Genomic DNA, 18,302 nt, shown 5'->3' on the forward strand with positions numbered 1-18,302 from the left:
TCCGCCTTGAATACACATTTTAATATTCACTTTTTGTACAAAGTAGATTAAGACAATGGAAAGGATTGTGCTGGAAAAAAAAAGACTAATTTGAGAATTGAACAAAGAAAAGAGATTTCAGATTCTGGAATTCTGAGCAAAAAACAAAGTGCTGGAGGAAGTCAGTGGGTCAGGCAACCTCTGTGGAGGGAAATGGACAGACGATGTTTCGGGTCAGGACCCTTCATCAATCTGAAGAAGAGTCTCAAGCAAAATCACTGACATTTCAGGTCAAGATCCTTCATCAGAACCCATTCCTTTTCTCCACAGATGCTGCCTGTCTTGCTGAGTTACTCTAGTATTTTTTATCTATCTTCGGTTTAAACCAGCGTCTGCAGTACCTTCCGACACAATATAGCTATGTTTCATTATTAAATTCTTCAAAGGACAGTGAACCAGCTTTGTTCTTTAATACCAATCCATGGTTTCAATGTGTACTTCCGTATGCAGACAAATGGGCAGATTAATTTCCACACAAAGACAGATGAATATACATTTTAAACATTTATCATGTTACATTTTGTACCATGTATAAATCACAATCTTCAAAAATACTTATGTAAAAATCCATTTGAAACAACTTTTTCTTGAAAAGCTTTTAAGTGTAAAAGTTAAAAAATAGTATTTCATCCACTAGTTCAATGCATTCAATAGTTCATCTAATATGAATAAGCATTTTTTTTAGTACATATACATTTAAAAGATACAATGTCATACAAAGTTAGCTTATTTACATTAATTCATCAGGCTTGTGATTCCCAGGCCATTGGTTCTGTAGTTTCAATGTAGTTGAGTGTGTGTTGCACACATGGGTTATTGTCATGTGATAGTCTGCATGACATCCATCTATAGCACCCAGGCATCTACATTTCTAGCTTGCTTTGGGAAAAGACCAGGAGTTTGAGATTTTGGAGATTTATTTCACACTTAATGATGGGAAGAAACATTCGTGCTGAAGGGCGGGACATTTGGGCAAGTTCGAAATGCACTGGACAAACAAAAACGTATATGCACTGTGACTACAAACACATGAACTCAGTCAAGAATGAAAATGGCCTGGTGAAATGTTTATTTTTTTTAAATGAGTTTTCTCTTTACCGGCACATTAACTTGGAATTTGTCTAATCTTGAAAAGTAAAATCTGTTGGGAAGACAATTGCAAAATCAAGACAATGTGATTCCTTTGATTGGCATTTTTGAAGGATTGGATGATAGAAATCAGGTGGGAATCTTTCTCGGTTGTTTCCTATTTAGGCTTCTGATGGTTGTTCAAATTGAAGAGCTCAGAATTTAGCTCGCAGATTTAAAGTGCAACATTGCATTGAGGGGTGAAAGCATCTGTACTAGAGGGATGGAGAGAGTGAATGACCTTTAAATAAACTTTAGTAAAGATTCATTATAAATTACTTAGGCAAAGTTGTACTTATAAAACATGTCAAACATGTCACAAGGTTGGTTTGGTACAGTATCACAAACTGTTCAACTGATCAATTATAAAATCCATTAAAGTTTCTGCAAGCTAGATTCATTTCTCTATATGGGCTTTGATATATTTGCAAAAACTAAGTGAAAGATTCTGATTTTTCAGACTTACAAATCACTTTTGGAAAGTGCAATTAAAGACACAAATTAAAAATCCCAAATTATAACACTATTCCAATCACTCTATTTCAGGATCAACCTGCATTCCTGGTGTCATTTTAAGTTTCCAACAATTGTCTTTTTTGCAATTAGAGTAGGGGGTGACCGTCAGAGATTTATATCGGCCACTTTGTTCACAAACATCTGGCTGAGTTGGCACCAACATATCAAAGGCTGTGTTATTATGTTGGGATGGGGTTATGATGGAAAAGGACGAGGATAACAAGCTGGTAATTTTGAGAATTTACAATCCAGGTCAATAAGCTAAAAATAGAAATGTCTATTAGTGCTAAAACATTATTTGAATGGAATCGGAAAGTTGCCTTGCTGATTTTCATGTTATTCAACAAATTCCTTCATGATCCGTTTCAGGTGCTGTGTTTGGGAGGCAAGTCCCAAAGGCCTGCATTTACTATCCTCTTATCAACAGTATACGCCCTTTGATCCAGTTATGATCGATCACAAACAATTCACAGACCAATGGGTGAGATATATTTGATAGATACCCTCTGCTTTCTTTCAAAGTTCCTTTCAATTATTTGTTTTTGTCTAAATTTAAATGGTTTCTTCTACATACATTTCACAGGAAATACAGAACCCTAACTTTTTTTCTCAAAAAATAATATACATTGTGGATATAAATGAAGAAAGAAATCTAAAACTCCAAGGTACAGCTGGAACTTAACCAACGATAAAGCAGTCTCTGAACATCTTATGCAGGGTAGAAGAACAAGCCCATGAGACAAGATTCCTACTTTAAATCCCTCGATCACCAACAGAAGAATCCAAGTACCTGTAAAATTAACGGCTTTTAAATATTTCTTTGTGTTTCATAAATACAGTGAAAAGTTGCAATTCCCAAGACTGAATTCTTCATGTGGGAACTTTCAATTTAACACCGTGTTTCTTCATCGTAGCATAAAGTTCAAATTTTTGAGGAAAAAGTTAGAAGTAGTTCAAACACAAAGAAATTATTTCAGACTCAGAAATTGGCAAGATTTGTGCAACAAAGAGCTTCAGGAAGAAAAGGTGATGGATATATGAACTGGATCCATGTCACCCAAGGCCCAGCTCAGGGCAAAACGTAGAGAATGTTCAGTTTGGTCTCTGCCCTTCTGCAAACTGTGGCTTTGCTTAAACCTCTTGGCACGTTGATGCACTTTTGAAACAAGCGTAACATCAGGCTGACTGCCAGATGTGCAACCTCGCCTAACTGGAGATGAACTTGACACAATGTCAGCAGCTGGGAAAATCTTCCTGAATGGACTCGGTCTCACAAATTAAATTGAGGCAAGTTCCTTATGCAGACTGGGTGGCCAAACTGAGATAAATTGTCCCCAAGAAAAGGTCTGAATCATCAACTTTTAGACGGTGGACACAGTGGATTGCCAGTGACATAATTTCTTATTGCTTCAGTGAAAAAGTCTTAATGTCATACACCATTTGTTACTTCACTCAAGCTTCCAACTCGATAAATGCATTCTAACTATCCCTGATATATCGTAACAGAGATACAAGAATCTAGATTGGATCATAGTCACATTAAAGGAATTAATTGTCCCAGACATTCTATTTTTCATAGGGCTTTCACTGGACTGTAGCAGATCGACAGATCTGAATCCCATACTCTTGCTAAGTACCAGGTCTTGCAGATGACTGTCTCGAGAACAACAATGATCAAATCATGAAAAATCTTTCATACCAAACCATTGCACAAGGACACTCGAAATATTCAAAGAAGCTTGTTTCACCATGAGTTCTTGTCATTACATTCTTGTTTGCAAATTACTGCACAATCAAGGGCAGCTGAAGACAATTACATGGGTGGAAGAGTTTTTTTTAAATAATATGTTTTCTGAGGAAGTGCTCCCGAGACTAAATTGTAGCAGGTATCAGAGAAAACATCAAGTTTTAAGTTTGCTTCTTCAAATGAAACTAGAAAAAAAAAATCTGTTGGTGAATCTGTGTAATAGATTCCGTAAAAATGTTATACTTCACAAGACATGCATGACAAAGGAACGATTAAAAAAGTTATGCCTAACCGACTTAAAAAATTAATATAAAAGCATAGTAACAATGCTCAGCTATCCCACTTGCCTACCCCTTTGCTAGGCTGTTGCTGGTTAAATAAGTCATTGGTACAAGTTCATGTGAAGGCACTATATCCACAATACAGTGCCACAAATAAGCAACAGCGAGCAATGGATGAGAGTCTGAACTACTGGATTACATCATCTACCCTACCTCTTCCCACCCCCAGTCCCGAAAACAAAACAAAAAACTGTGCAGCGTTGCATTTCCTTCAATGACTTGATTCCCAAGGTGTGTTACCAAGACCTGGTGTTGCTGTCAAATAGTCTGCAAACAAGTGCCAACTTCAACATGGTGTGCCCTCTATAAGAGAAGGATACCATAGAGGCTGATGCTGACAACCATGCAAGCCAAGCTTGTTTTCACTGGGCCATGTTGCTGAAAGGGAGTTTAAAAAAAAAAAAACTTGAGCCACACAGACATGGAAACAGGCAGTGATTAAAATAAATAAAACACCCACAAGCATAACATCATGTCAGGTCTCTGAAGTCCAAGGGAGCTGAGCTTGCAGTTAATAGGAACAGTTTCTCCATTTCATTCTTCTGCCACCCACCCCATCCTCCCACCGCAACGGTGATGGGAAATCTCACGGCAGACATTCAAGGAATTCTTCTTCCTTCATTTCAGGCTGTCAGACATCTCTCCTCCTCAGCTCGGTTCCACTGTGTTCAGGCAAACACTTGCATGTTGCTCCTTTGCTGCTCTGGCATGTGCGAGACGAGCTGGCGTTGCCCGATCGGGGCTGGGCTGGGCGTAATGTCTGACCAGTCGGACGTAGAATGCGGAGAGGAGCTGGACCACTGATCGGGCGACTCAGGGGAGGGCGTTAAGTACGGGTGCTCACTCTGGAGGTGGATGTTGTGGTTCGGGGTATTATCCGTCGCCGAGACATAGCTGTGCTGAGATGGAGGGGTGGGGAACTTGTCGATCTGCACTGAACTCGGTAGCTTGTGATAAGCTGGCAGGGTGGCTTGTGAGGCCTGAGCCTCTTGGCTCGCGGGCAGCATGGAGTTGTTCATTTGACCATTTGGCAGCCGGATGATGTCCGACATTTGGTGCATGTTGCCAACGGGGACTGGTGTCATGGAGCTGCAGTAAGTTTGCCCTTGCTGCTGTGTTACTTGCGAGTTCTGCTGCCTTGCTGGTTGCGACGTGCCACTATTCATCGACTGGTATGCCAGCAGCTGGGGCAGCTGCTCCCTGACCATGGTCATGTGCATGGCAGGCACGTTTGGCTGCAGCACACCGTTCTGTTGATGGATTGTGGGGTATGAACTGGAGACCTGGTGCAGGATACCCAGCAGTGGACTGTACTGGGAGGTGCCGATTCCCATTCGATTCATCCAGTCTTGTTGCATGTTCATGTGACCGACCCGGCCCAAAGACAAACCCAAGTTGGAGCTTTGCCCAGCAATGGAAGGATGCGACATGGAGGGGAGGACTTGACCCAGGACCGAGTTGGAGCCCACGTTGATACCTTTCATTTCACTGAGGTTTGAGAAGGACATTGCCAGTTGACCCTGTAGTGAAATGGAAGGGTGCAGAGATGCTACTGGTGTTTGCTGGTGCACCCCTGAATTTAGTAGAGGTGGAGATGTGGTGGACAAGAAGGTGTGTGGAGATTCTAGTGATTCGACCGGCGACAAAGCCACTGAGCTCTCCACAAGGGTCTCTTTACCACTGCCGATGGATCTTTTCCGCCGCCTGGCTTTTGCCTCCTTGGAGTCTTTAGCACTGCCTGGAGCCAGGCTCTTTGTGCTGGGTTTTCGTGCCTTCTTGCCCATGGGGGTTAGCTTGAGGCTGGAGCAACCTGTCAGGCAGGTGGCGGGGGACATGGTGGGTCCCATCATGGGTCCCCCCATGCCCTGCGGACTACGGACCAGGTTGTACTCATCCAACAGCTGCACAATGTCATGGTGCATTCGCTCATGAGCGATGTCGCGGGGGAGTCTGTCCATGTGGTCGGTGATATCACGGTTGGAATAGTGGTCCAGTAGAATCTTGGTGGCCTCGAAGCTGCCTTCCCGTGCAGCAAGAAACAAGGCTGTCTCCTCCTGCAAAACGAACAAGAGTTTACAGATAGAGTAACGATAGGCTGGTACAAGTAAAGCAAGTGAAACTTAATTTTTAACCAGGCTTGCCTTATGTAAGTGGGGTGAAACATCCTCTGTCTATAGGAGGTATGTCCTTCATCAGGCAAGGAGACCAAAATTGCACACAATACTCATGTCACCAGAGCCCCATATAATTGTAGTATGTAATTTCTCAAATCCTCTTACAATGTAGGCCAATGTGTCCATGGCATTCCTCACTGCCTGCTACTCCTATATGTTAGCTTTTGGTGATTTGTGTGTAAAGGACTCCCATGTCCCTTTGGACATCAACATTATTCAATCTCTCAGACTTTCCAATATTTTATATCAAGATGGAGAATCTCATTGTCACGTTTTCCCTCTGCCATGTAGTTGCTCACTCACTGTGACTTTTTTTCTCCATCTACTTGCCTGGGTCTTAAATCTTTTAACATCCTTAGCTCAAAACAAATCAATTATTTTCATTTCTCGAGTCTTCAGTGGAGCCCTATCCAAAAGTCTAGGTAAGACTGGAGGATACCTAGAGACTTCCATCACCCTCACAACAATTGGAAAGTTACGGTGATATTCGGTTCTTTAGAAAGAACTTTGGGGAGGGAGAGCTGTGGCTTCCTTTCTCTCAGCTTTCTACTTCACATTCAAAACCCTGCCAACATCGCTTTGGTAGTAAGGTATGGTGTTGGGGGGAAAACAGAGGCAGGGAAGTAATGAGAGAGATATTTAATGCCATGATAATGGTGTGGGGGGTTGGACGGGCCAAGCTTCAGACTGATGGGAAATTGCAAAAAAAAGAGTTTCAGTCATAGAAGAAGGATAGGTAACAAGGTGTGTGGCATTAACTGGCAGTGAATGACACATTAGGAACCTGCAGCACTCCAGTATGGGGATGTGTTGTCTATACTGCAAGACACTTTACCTTATTGTCCTGCATGTCCTTGTTTGCTCCATTCTTCAGCAGGGCCCGGGTTGCATCCACATTGTTAACAGCTGCTGCCCAGTGAAGTGCCGATTTACCTGATAGGACAACAAAGCATGTGTTAAAGATAATCATTCCATCCAGAGAATAGTGCCAAATATGAACCTACCTTAAGCTTGCAGTGTGGAACAGGAGTGAGATATTTTATTAACCCGGATTAGAACATTTTCCTGGGGAATCCACTATCACCCTACTTCACAAGAAACATTTCTATTGTGTGTTCCTTCACGCCAATTGCATCTATCACATTTATTAGATTTTCAGTGGCCCGCATTAATACATTATCGTTCCTCCGGTCAACATACTTTAGTTTAGATTAGTTTAGAGATACAGTGCGGAAACAGGCCCTTTGGCCCACCGGGACCGAGCCGACCAGACATACCCGCACACTATATCCTACACACATCAGGGCCAATTTTTTTACATTTACCAAGCCAATTAATCAACAAAGCTGTACGTCTTTGGAGTGTGGGAGGAAACTGAAGATCTCGGAGAAAACCCACGCAGGTCATGGGGAGAACATACAAACTCCGTACAGACAGCACCCATAGTCAGGATCGAACCCGGGTCTCCGGAGTTGCATTCACTGTAAAGCTGCAACTCTACCGCTGCGCCACTGTACTTTGTAACTGTCAGCACCAGAGGTGGCTGCTATTTGTATATATTGGGTATGCAAGCAAGGAATCTCACTGTGCCTAGTCACATGTGACAATAAAGTAACCCATTCCATTCCAAGTACAGTTGACCCAAAATGTCACCTATCCATGTTCTCCAGCGATGTTGCCTGACCCGCTGAGTTATTCTAGCACCGGGTGTCTTTTTTTTTTAGTAAACCAGCATCTGCAGTTCTCTGTTTGTGTTGTTGATTTCCCCCTAGCTATTGTACCCTCAATTAGTAATAGTAACCATTAATTGGCTATTTATTTCATCACAGTATACAAGATGGCTGGTGTGTATAGTACCCTTCAAGAAACAGTTTGAGAGAGAGTTAGATATAGCTCTTAGGGTTAACAGAATCAAGGGATGTGGGGAGAAAGCAGGAACGGGGTACTGATTTTAGATGATCAGCCATGATCATATTGAATGGCGGTGCTGGCTCGAAGGGCCGAATGGCCTACTCCTGCACCCATTCTCCATGTTTCTATGTAAACTGTGGGTTGGCGCAAACCGAGCTCATGAAAGGTGCTGCCTAAATCTCTCTCTTTAAATCCCATGTTCCTCTTACCATGATCATCCACAGCATTAACATCGACATGGCAATTAATCTGCTCAACCACCATGCCCTCAACAGCAAGGCGTGCAGCGAGGATCAGAGGAGTGGTCCCGTCGTTCATTCGGCAATCCAGGTCCGTGGCTCTGTTCCGAATAAGAATCTAGATCAAGAGAGAGAGAGCAGCTCATCACTTCAACAGCTAGTGCACCCTTCTCTTGCTCCCGTCCCATCACATACTCTCCTCCCATCGAGCTATCAACCCATCTCACCACTACAGACATCAACACCGACCAATTTGTGTCATTAATATCGATTTTAAATTTACTCAAAAAGTAAACTCTAGCAGCATCTGGAACCTCTAATTATGCTGCTATATTTATTCATGTCAGTATTTTAATAAAATACGCATTGTCTGCCACCACATTTTTTACGATTTAAAAAAAAAATCATGTTATAATGCAAAAACATTTCCATAGTTGCATTCTCGCAAAGATGTGTAATTTGTACAAATAAAAACGTAACAATTTATCAAAATCAAAGTTAGATGTTAAGTTGGGTAATACAGAAGATGCACGTTTCTATGCCTTCATCATTTACTTGGATTTAATATTGGCCTTAACATTCCCAAGTGTGCTACTGCAATTCACAGGAAATCTGAAGTCAAGACTGCTGCGAATTTTAAAAAGCAAACCAAGAAATATTTGGCTGTTAGCAGAATAACTGGAACATTCAGCAACTGGAATATTCGCAACAGTGAGGGGAAAAAGAATAAGAAATGTAAACCAATTCTGATCAGAGGTTTCACCTTTACATCATTCAGGAACAGGACTTTCTCTCCTTAACACCAGTTTAACTGTTCTTACTTTTGTCTTGTGTCCATCACATCAACTCCCTGGCAACAGGTTCATAGTTCATAAGTTCTAGGAGCAGAATTAGGCCATTCGGCCCATCAAGTATACTCCACTATTCTATCATGGCTGATCTATCTTTCCCTCTCAATCCCATTCTTCTGCCATCCATAACCTCCGACACCCGTACTAATCATGAATCTGTCAATCTCTGCCTTAAAAATATCCATCGACAGCCTCCACAGCCTTCTGTGGCAATGAATTCCACAGATTCACCAAGAAATTCCTCCCCACCTTCTTTCTAAAGGTACGTCCTTTTATTCTGAGGCTACGACCTCCGGTCCTAGGCTCTCCCACTAGTGGAAACATTCTCTCCACACTCTATCAAGGTCTTTCACTATTGGAGTGCCCATGAACAGCATCTCATATTTCGCTCTGGGCAGCTTACAGACCAGTGGTATGAATATTGATTTCTCCAACTTCAGGTAGCATTGGCATTCCCTCTCTATCCCTACTCCACCCAAGTCGCAATAGCTTTTTTTCACCCAACAAACAGCTAACAATTGCCTGTTTCCTTTATCGTTACTTTTTTGCATATCTTTCATTATTCTTTATCTCTCTACATCATTGTCTATATCTCTCGCTTCTCGCTTCCCTTATCCCCAACCAGTCTGAAGGGGCTCGACCCGAAATGTCACCCATTCCTTCTCTTCGGAGATGCTGCCTGTCCAACTGAGCTACTCCAGCATTTTGTGTCTTATCTTCACCTGAAACACCCCTTGAGCATCCGCTGCAACGGCCGCATGGAGAGGTGACCGACCCATGTTGTCCTGGGCATTGGCATCTGCTCCTGCATCAAGGAGGCACTTGGCCGCATCTGCCCGAGCATAGCGTGCTGCCAGGTGGAGTGATGTCTCCCCGGTCCGGTCAGTCTGGGAATGGAGGCTGGCACCCTGATAGATGAGGTCAGTGATGGCATTGGCCGACGAGTCCTCAGCTTCTTCCTCCAACTCGATTCCAGTGTCCAGACCACCACCCCGCAGCGAGGCCAACATAAGAGGTGTAAAGCCATCTGCAACCAAAACAACAGCCAATATCAACTGGAGGACTGATGGACATTCAAAAGGATAAACAAAACCACAAGGCAAAACACAGGTCATTTAATTCAAGTTTATTTTCCATGTGAGCTGATCTCCGATCTTCTTCATCCAAACCTGACATACACATCCTTCACCATTGTCTTCAATAGGGACACACCCAGTTTCCCCTCAAGCTCTTCTCTCAGAATCACCTCACATAAAACATGTAGTATTAAGTCCCACATCCTAAGGATGTTTCGGATATGAGTGAACATCTGATATTCATGGCTTCCTGCTTTTTGACTCGTCTATAAGCAGAAAAATCTCTCCATCAATTTTCTGAAGACTCCTCATAATTTTAATGGTTTCAGGTCCTCTTTTCCCAAAGAGCCAAACCTTTCCTGATGCTTGTATCCATTTTGTTCCACAATTCCTCCATGCACCTACTTTCTTCTGCACATAGTATTCAACAGCAACCTCTCAGTTTGCGAGTCCTCTTCTTCTTGAAATAACTACCATGTCTTATTTTTATTTCTAAACCCAGGGACTGCATGAAGATTTACAGTTTGTTTTCTGACATCTCAGGCTGAAAATCACATACAGCTCACTAGAAATCCCACAGCATAATGTTGCGGAAAGTCAGGTCTGCAAATTTTGACCCTCCTAGTTGCTCATTCCCAGTTTGTTTGGAACCTAGCCGGAGGCAAATGCCCATCCACAAAGTTAATTATCAATTTCCTTGCAATAGCAACGGGAAATATTAGAATTTAAACCATAAATCTTGAAGCACAAATGCAAATCATTGCCACAGTGTTTAGGAGTGTTTCTATTCATACCTGGACCTCTCACATTAACGTCCATGCAGTGGGCATCCTGTTCTCCTTGGGGTGGTGTCAGGGCCAGGGATGGTGTTAAACGGACATCGGCAGCCACAAGATGCTGCTGTGTCCATGGCCGATGGTCAACCTGGTCTTTATTCTCCGAGAGCAGAGCTTGATCTTCAGTCTGTGAAGAACAAAGTGAAGTTGCTATCAACGCAACAGCAGATCTCTTACCCAACATCCCCCACTCTCTCAACCTCTGGCACAAACAGGAGCAGACCCTATCAACACATAAACATACCTCTCTGTATAACCAGGAGCACTATGGCCGGGAGATATTGCAGGTGCAGAGTATTATCCATGAAGAACATCTGCAGAATATCACCCAGTTGAGATAAAGTGGAAGAAGTTCAGAAGGTGTAAAGAAATAGGACAAGCTGGTATGGGAAATGGTGGCTGATACTCCTGTGTAGCATTCTCAACAGGTCAAACATTGGGCCAAAAGTCTGGTAATCGTTTTGAGAATTCCATGTAAATGGTAAACCATAAACTGATTTGATCAAGGAGAGAGAGGTAAAGCAAAGCAACAGTGGGACGACACAGTGGCGCAACAGTAGGGTTAGTGCCTTACAATGGCAGAAACCCAGGTTCAGTCCTGACTATGGGTGCTGTCTGTGTGGAGTTTGTACGCCCGCCCTGTGATCGCTTGGGTTTTTGCCGGGTGCTCCGGTTTCCTCCAGCATTGCAGAGATTTGCAGGTTTGTAAGTTAATTGACGTCTGAAAATATTCCTTAGTGTGTAAGATAGAACTAGTGATCATTGGTTGGCCCGGACTCGGTGAAAACAACTGAATTCAGTTGGCAATTTCAACCTTTGTTGGAGAATGGAGACAATTTTGCAATCAAAGAGTTGCCACACTGCGCCTGGTTAATGGCAGATGGGGACTGGATACGTTAGGTTACATGGTGAGTGGCGATTGTCATACAACAGACATAAGACCATGTGTGATTTAATCACATGAGCCAGACCTCAAGTGACTGCTGCTGTGGCAAGTATTGCCACATGGCACACATTACATGATCATTAGTTTTGGATTATCACTACTTCCATTCCACACCTCCAGATTCAGGGACAGTTTCTTCCCAGCTGCTATCAGGCAACTGAACCATCCTACCAATAACTAGAGAGCAATTCTGAGCTACTATCTACCTCATTGGAGACCCTCGGACCACCTTTGATCAGACTTTACTGGACTTTATCTTGCACTAAACGTTATTAACGTTATTTGCTTTATCACAAATCTGCCCACTGTGGATGGTTCCGTTATAATCAAGTATTGTTTTTCCGCTGACTGGTTAGCATGCAACAAAAGCTTTACGCTGTACACATGGCAATAAACTAAACTAACATCCAAATAATCCCACCAGTATGTGAGAACGTGTGGAGGAGGTCAAAAGTGGCCAAAAATCTCGTCTGGCACGGATACTTCCACGCCTCTATTACTTCCATCCAACTAGGTGCTTAAACTGCTGCACCACTGGGTTCCCGAATGATAGTCAGTGTACCCATTGACTTTGCAAACCCACCTTCACTTTCTTTGCGTCTGGCCCGCCTTCCTCCATCCACTGCTCATTCTGGCTGTCATCACCAATGGTGACATCAGGCACTTGCCTTGATAGATTCCTAAGAAAAAACAAAAACTTTTTGCATTAGATTTGATTTGATGATAGGGGTAGATTAGAGGAGCAGTAGTCATGATTAGTCAAGTCTATCTCCAAATACATTCATGTTCTGTTTGAGCTTATTCTGACTGGTGGCCAGTGAATTAAACCCTCTCCTGAAGTAGGGAGAACACAGTCGTTCATAGTCAAAAATTGACTGCCAAGACCAGGTGGGCTCGAATGACAGGTTCTCAAGCAAGTCAAACGACACCCTGACAGAGGCTGGCCAGGCACACAACATAATGTTATCAGCAAACCAGTCTTTAACGGTTTTGTTAAGCTTTCATAGCTACTACCCTGCAATGGGCACAAATAATATACTCCTATAAAAAGCTATCATGTCAGCGTGGTGTAACAGGCACTGCCACACCTCAGATCGGAACATGATCACGAGCAGAACACATCAGGAACTCAGTCAGTCAACAACACTGCCAAGCACTGCACAGCCAGCCCGGCCCAACAACAACATCACCAGCGATCTATACTTCAACTCTTTTTGTTTTCAATTCCTCCGTGTTCTCATCTAATAAAATATGTCCTAGTCTTATTGAAGATGGGGTTGAAAGGAGGGACTCTGTGTAGATCCCTGGTGGTGGGGGCATTGCGGGGAGGCAGTCAGAAGAGTTAGTTTTGTACTTTTGAGATTTCTATGTTCATGTGGACTCCCCGAATTAGTTGCCACTTGCATAAATGCCAGACTTTCCAACAACAGAGGCAAATCCATGCCATGATCAATAGAATCAATGAAATCCATCAATGCAACATTTACACAGTCTCACACTGAGCACCACTAACAACAGCAGTGACACGTACTTCATTCCCACTGCATCCTGCCCAACAGGTTCTCGCCGCTTCCGATTGCCGACCTTCTTCAGCGTAAAGCCCTCGGGGAACCAGAGCGGGCCCAGTTTGCGCTTGTGCTTGGCTGCTACAACACCCAGGATGAGAATGAGGATGATGATACCCATTGCAACCATCAACAGGTATAGGAGACTGAGCTGGCCCGGGCTGCTCGGTTCATCACGTTGACCTGAGGTGAAAAAACAAACAAATACCAGTTCAAATCTTACATTTGACAAAGGGAATGGCAAAGAAAAAAAATCTTTTAGATTTAGAATCCACCCGATAACAACCGTATGCAACTTAAATAAAAATAAAGTTTTTCACTGTACTTTGGTACACTTGACAATAAACTAAACTATCTATGTTTTCCTCATGGCATTTGATTTAATCCAATTCTTGGTCACCATTTCTCACAGTTCAGCCATGTCCTTGCTTTCTTTCTTCCAATGGAAATCTGGAGGCAGATCATTGATGGTTATGGGTCAGTCCACTTTGCCACGAAGCCCAGTGATGTTCACTTGCCAGGTTTTCTAGCAAGTTGCATGGTGATGGTCAGCTGAGGAGTGGTAATATTTTGGTTTATGCGAAGACTCCAGCATCTGTGGTTAATATCAACAAGCTTTTATCGACAACTAATGAACCCATCTCCTTCCACAAACGGAGTGATCTTGTGCACAAGGGAGGATGTGCACAAGGATGACAATATTAAGAAGATGCAAATTAGCTAATTTTAATTTCCATTTTGGAAAACGCAAATTCAGTGATGTTCCCCAGTAATGGGACAGTTCCAACAAGTTTCTGGAGCCACAGCCTCACTGTTCAGTGTGAGCTAGGAACTTGCCAGGTTTCAGACACCACTTACTTTTAACAGACTCGATTGGATACGGCAGATTGCCCTCGCTGGACTGGGCAGCGATGAAAGCAGCGGCGGTGTCCGTCGATGGAAAACAATCCTCAGATGTTTGCAAGCACTGCCTATTGTCAATCTCCAAGTAGACTTCAGAACTGCATGAATAACAATAAAAGACATTCAAGGTTAGTGTATGAGGGGGGGCAATATAAATCCCGCCATCGTGTAGAAACGAGGAACTGCAGATGATGGTTTACACCCAAGACAGACACAAATGCTGGAGTAACTCAGCACCTCTGCATCTCTGGTGGAAAAGGAAGTGAGACGTTTCAGGTTTGGGCCCTTCGTCAAGCTGAGAAGGGTCAGTCTGAAGAATGGTCCTGACCTGAACCGTCAAAAATCCTGCCAGATTTGTTTTCAAGGGCCCTATTCTGATTTTCCCAGTCTCGTATCCTCGTCTGTGTGTTTTAGTCGCTAAGTAAGTCAAGACATTTAATACTCCATCTGTTGCCTTTTTAAAATTCTCTCATACAATATCGATATCACTGGCAAGGCCAGCACTTATTCTTATCTGACCAGCATGGAACTGGCCTTGAACCTCACAGACTAGACCGGATAAAGAGAGCAGATTTTCTTTCTTGAGGAACCGCTAAAAAAACATTTGCTTTCCACCTGTTCACCCCACCCAGAGGTGGAAATAATCGATTCAGCGAATCATCGAAGCAGCAATTCAAGAGCATGTCTCCAATCAGGAGGGAGAAGGTTCTTACCCAATAACTTCTTGTCCGAGCTCTCTCACTATCCTAATGAAACGCTTCATTCTAGACCCATGGCCGTAGTAAGGCTTGATCATTGGTGCCCCGTTGGAGTCCAATTTGAACCGGAGGGTGGTATGCAGGAGGGACCCCAGCTTCCGAAGGAAGTTGACAGAATCCTTGAGGAGTTCCTCTGGGGGCAGGAGCACTATCAACACCAGCACCCCCTCGGCCAGCTTCTCAGGGGCACCTTCCACGCAATCCAGCCCATCCCAGCCACATTCCTCAGTATTGCAGCCTTGGTCACACCGGCCATCGCGGTAATGATCAGCACAGTACTTCTCGTACAACGGGCTGCAAGCATCAAAAGGGGCAAATTAGACAGGCAATGGTCATCTTATACAATCAATTCCCTGCAGCTCAAGCCTTACAACACCCTCACCTGCTGATACTTACCACTTCTTTCATAAATAGAATAGATATTCCAACTACACAACTTTAAAAATATCTATCTCTTGATCAGAGATTTATGGGTCCCAGATATGATTTACAAAGATGTTACTCGGAATTTAAGGACTGAGTCATAGGGAGAGGTTGGGCTGGCTGGGTCTTTATTCCTTGGCATACAGGAGACTTTTTGACCAGGGTAGGGGAATCAAGAATTAGAAGTCACAGATTTAAGGTGTGAGAGGAAAGATTTAACAGGATCCTTTAGGGTTATCACATTATGTTTTTGCATGCAATCCAATCAGATCAGATAATACTATATATAAAAGCAATCACAAACAACTCAAGTACAATAGGTAGAGCAAACGGGAAGATACAGAGTGCAGAATATAGTTCTCAGCATTACAGCACGTCAGTTCCATAGATTAAAGTTCCTTGTCCGCAATGGGGTAAAGGGGAGTTGGACTGTACCTTCGCTTATAGAAGAACTGTGTCAGAAGTCTGAAAACAGAGGGGAGGAAGCTGTGCCTGAATCTGATGGTGTGTGATTTCAGGCTTCTGTATCTGCTGACTGATGGGAGGAGGGAGGAGGAGGAATGACTGGCAAGGGATATTTTTATATTGGCTATTCATAATATCCTATCATGATATTCAAAAGAGAGTTAGATAGAGCTCTTAGGGCTAGCGAAATCAAGGGATAATAATAATAATAATAATCTTATTTATATAGCACATTTTTAGTCAAATTGCATTGACCCCAAAGTGCTTCACATAATTACATTACATTCACACACAGGCAAAGGTGGGTGAAGTGTCTTGCCCCAAGGACACAACGACAGTATGCACTCTAAGCGGGATTCGAACCGGCTACTTTCCGGTCGCCAGCCGAACACTTAGCCCATTGCGCCATCTGTCGTCCCGATGGATATAGGGAGAAGGCAGGAACGGGGTACTGATTGTGGATAATCAGCCATGATCACATTGAATGGCGGTGCTGGCTCGAAGGGCTGAATGGCCTACTCCTGCACCTATTGTCTATGTATCTATGTATGTATATGATATTATGGCTATTCATAACATATATCATGTGACTTTAAAGTGCTTTGTGATGCCAGGTGACCATAAGCTAAGTGTAATTCCTTTCTTTCCTCCTTTCTGCACACTCCGACTTAACATTTGCAAAAGGTGAGAGCTCGAAACCGTGACAAAGTTGGTGGAACATACTTGCAGGACTTGTGACTGTAGCGACAGGCGAAGTTGTCGAACAGGCATTCGGGTGTGTTACAGGTTTCGTCACACTGATTGTTGTTGAAGAACTTCCAGCACTGCAGGCTCTCCGTGCAGTTCTCCCAGGGTTTCAAGTTAAGCGAGCAGTCGCCGCCATCCCACTCGCACTCGTGGCTGTTGCATTCCTTGTCGCAGACACGGTCCCCGGCCTTCTTCTTGCACTGCGACAAGTGGCAGCTCTGCCGCTCCAGCTGGGCGCAGGTCAGACCGCGGTACGGGGAGGGACAGCGGCAGCTGAAGAACGGCGGCGAGGATGTGGGCAGGCAGGTGCCGCCGTTGTGGCACGATCTGGCAGCACAAGTGGGCAGTTGGCACTCGGAGCCTCCGAACCCCTTCAAACACGTGCACTTGGGGCCCTGGCGGGTCATGGAACAAGACCCGCCATTCCGGCACAAGACCTGGCCGCACGTGTAGTTGGTGTATTCACAACTCGAGCCCATCACACCCTGTGGAGGAAGGGAATAACATTAAAAATCTGGTTCAAACTGAATGAGGTTATTCCTCCATCAATGTGTCTGCTGAGCAGGTGAGTGCACTGGTCAGACAGGTAATGTCACTCTTCCCCATCCCCTGAATCAACGGGCGGCACAGTGGCGCAGCAGTAGAGTTTCTGCCTCACAGCATCAGAGGCCCGGTTTCGATCCTGACCTCAGGTGCTGTCTGTATGGAGTACGCACGTTCTCCCTGTGACCGCGTGTATTTTCTCCAGGTGCTCTGGTGTCCTTCCATATGCCAAAAACCTGCAGGTTTGTAGGTTAATTGGCTTCTGTAAATTGTCACTAGTGTGTAGGATGTAGCTAGTGCAAGGGTGATCATTGGTCAGTGCCGACTCAATGGGCCTGTTTCCATACTGCATCTTTAAAAAAAATTAACTGTTCAGCGGTTTCAGGCATTCAACGGCAGGGAGTCAATAAAGGGGCAGTGAAAATTAGGCTACTGACCCTTCTCAGATGGTTGATTTAATCCAGCACTTTGTGTTGTGCTCAAGATTTCAGCATTTGCAGCTCCTGTATCTCAAGAAATTGGCTAGATAGTTTATTATCTGCAGGTCACTGCCAGAGAAAATTGGTGGCCACATTTCTAGTACCACGTTTAGTTTTGATGTGTTTACAGGGAGCAAAATAAGAATGCTGGAGGAACTAAGCTGGCCAGGGAGCATCTGTCCAAGGAATGGGCTGTGACGTTTCATGTTGGGACCCTTCAAACACCCTGTGTTCATTGTAAGGGAAGTGGGATTTAAGGGCTTGGAGAGGGAGATTGTTCAGCTGGGGCACACACGCTGATCTCTCAAAACTCCCATTAGGTTGGACAACCAAATCTTTGGTATGTTGGCCTGTGCAATATGTTGGCACCAAGGAAACCTTGGAGCAGTGCTGAAAATAGGAACTAGGTTAGATTTGGCAAGTTATGACAAACCAAAGATAGGTACAAATGGAGTAACTCAGCGGATCAGGCAACATTCTAAAGAAAGATGCAAAGTGCTGGAATAACTCAGCGTATCACGTAGCATCTTTGGAGAAAAAGAATGGGTGAAATTTCGGGGTCAAGACCCTTCTTCGTACACTTCAGTCCTGACCCGAAACTTCCTTTTTCTCCAG

The 18,302-nt window shown here is 43.8% G+C and overlaps 1 protein-coding gene across 2 annotated transcripts in view; it reads right to left on the minus strand.

Moving 5' to 3' along the window:
* Positions 1–18,302, minus strand: part of LOC129701053 (neurogenic locus notch homolog protein 2-like) — a 147,622-nt gene continuing 129,320 nt past the window's right edge. For both annotated transcript variants that reach the window (XM_055641999.1, XM_055642000.1), the window contains exons 25-34: positions 16,642–17,150; positions 14,986–15,324; positions 14,228–14,370; positions 13,336–13,552; positions 12,388–12,484; positions 10,817–10,985; positions 9,669–9,973; positions 8,066–8,213; positions 6,781–6,878; positions 1–5,825 (exon numbers count right to left, since the gene is read on the minus strand). In XM_055641999.1, the coding sequence (XP_055497974.1) occupies positions 4,440–5,825; positions 6,781–6,878; positions 8,066–8,213; positions 9,669–9,973; positions 10,817–10,985; positions 12,388–12,484; positions 13,336–13,552; positions 14,228–14,370; positions 14,986–15,324; positions 16,642–17,150 (3,411 nt within the window). In that variant the 3' untranslated portion in view covers positions 1–4,439. The remainder of the gene's footprint in view (positions 5,826–6,780; positions 6,879–8,065; positions 8,214–9,668; positions 9,974–10,816; positions 10,986–12,387; positions 12,485–13,335; positions 13,553–14,227; positions 14,371–14,985; positions 15,325–16,641; positions 17,151–18,302) is intronic.

This window comes from Leucoraja erinacea, chromosome 10 (genome assembly GCF_028641065.1).
Source record: "Leucoraja erinacea ecotype New England chromosome 10, Leri_hhj_1, whole genome shotgun sequence".
In the NCBI taxonomy this organism is placed as follows: domain Eukaryota; kingdom Metazoa; phylum Chordata; class Chondrichthyes; order Rajiformes; family Rajidae; genus Leucoraja; species Leucoraja erinaceus.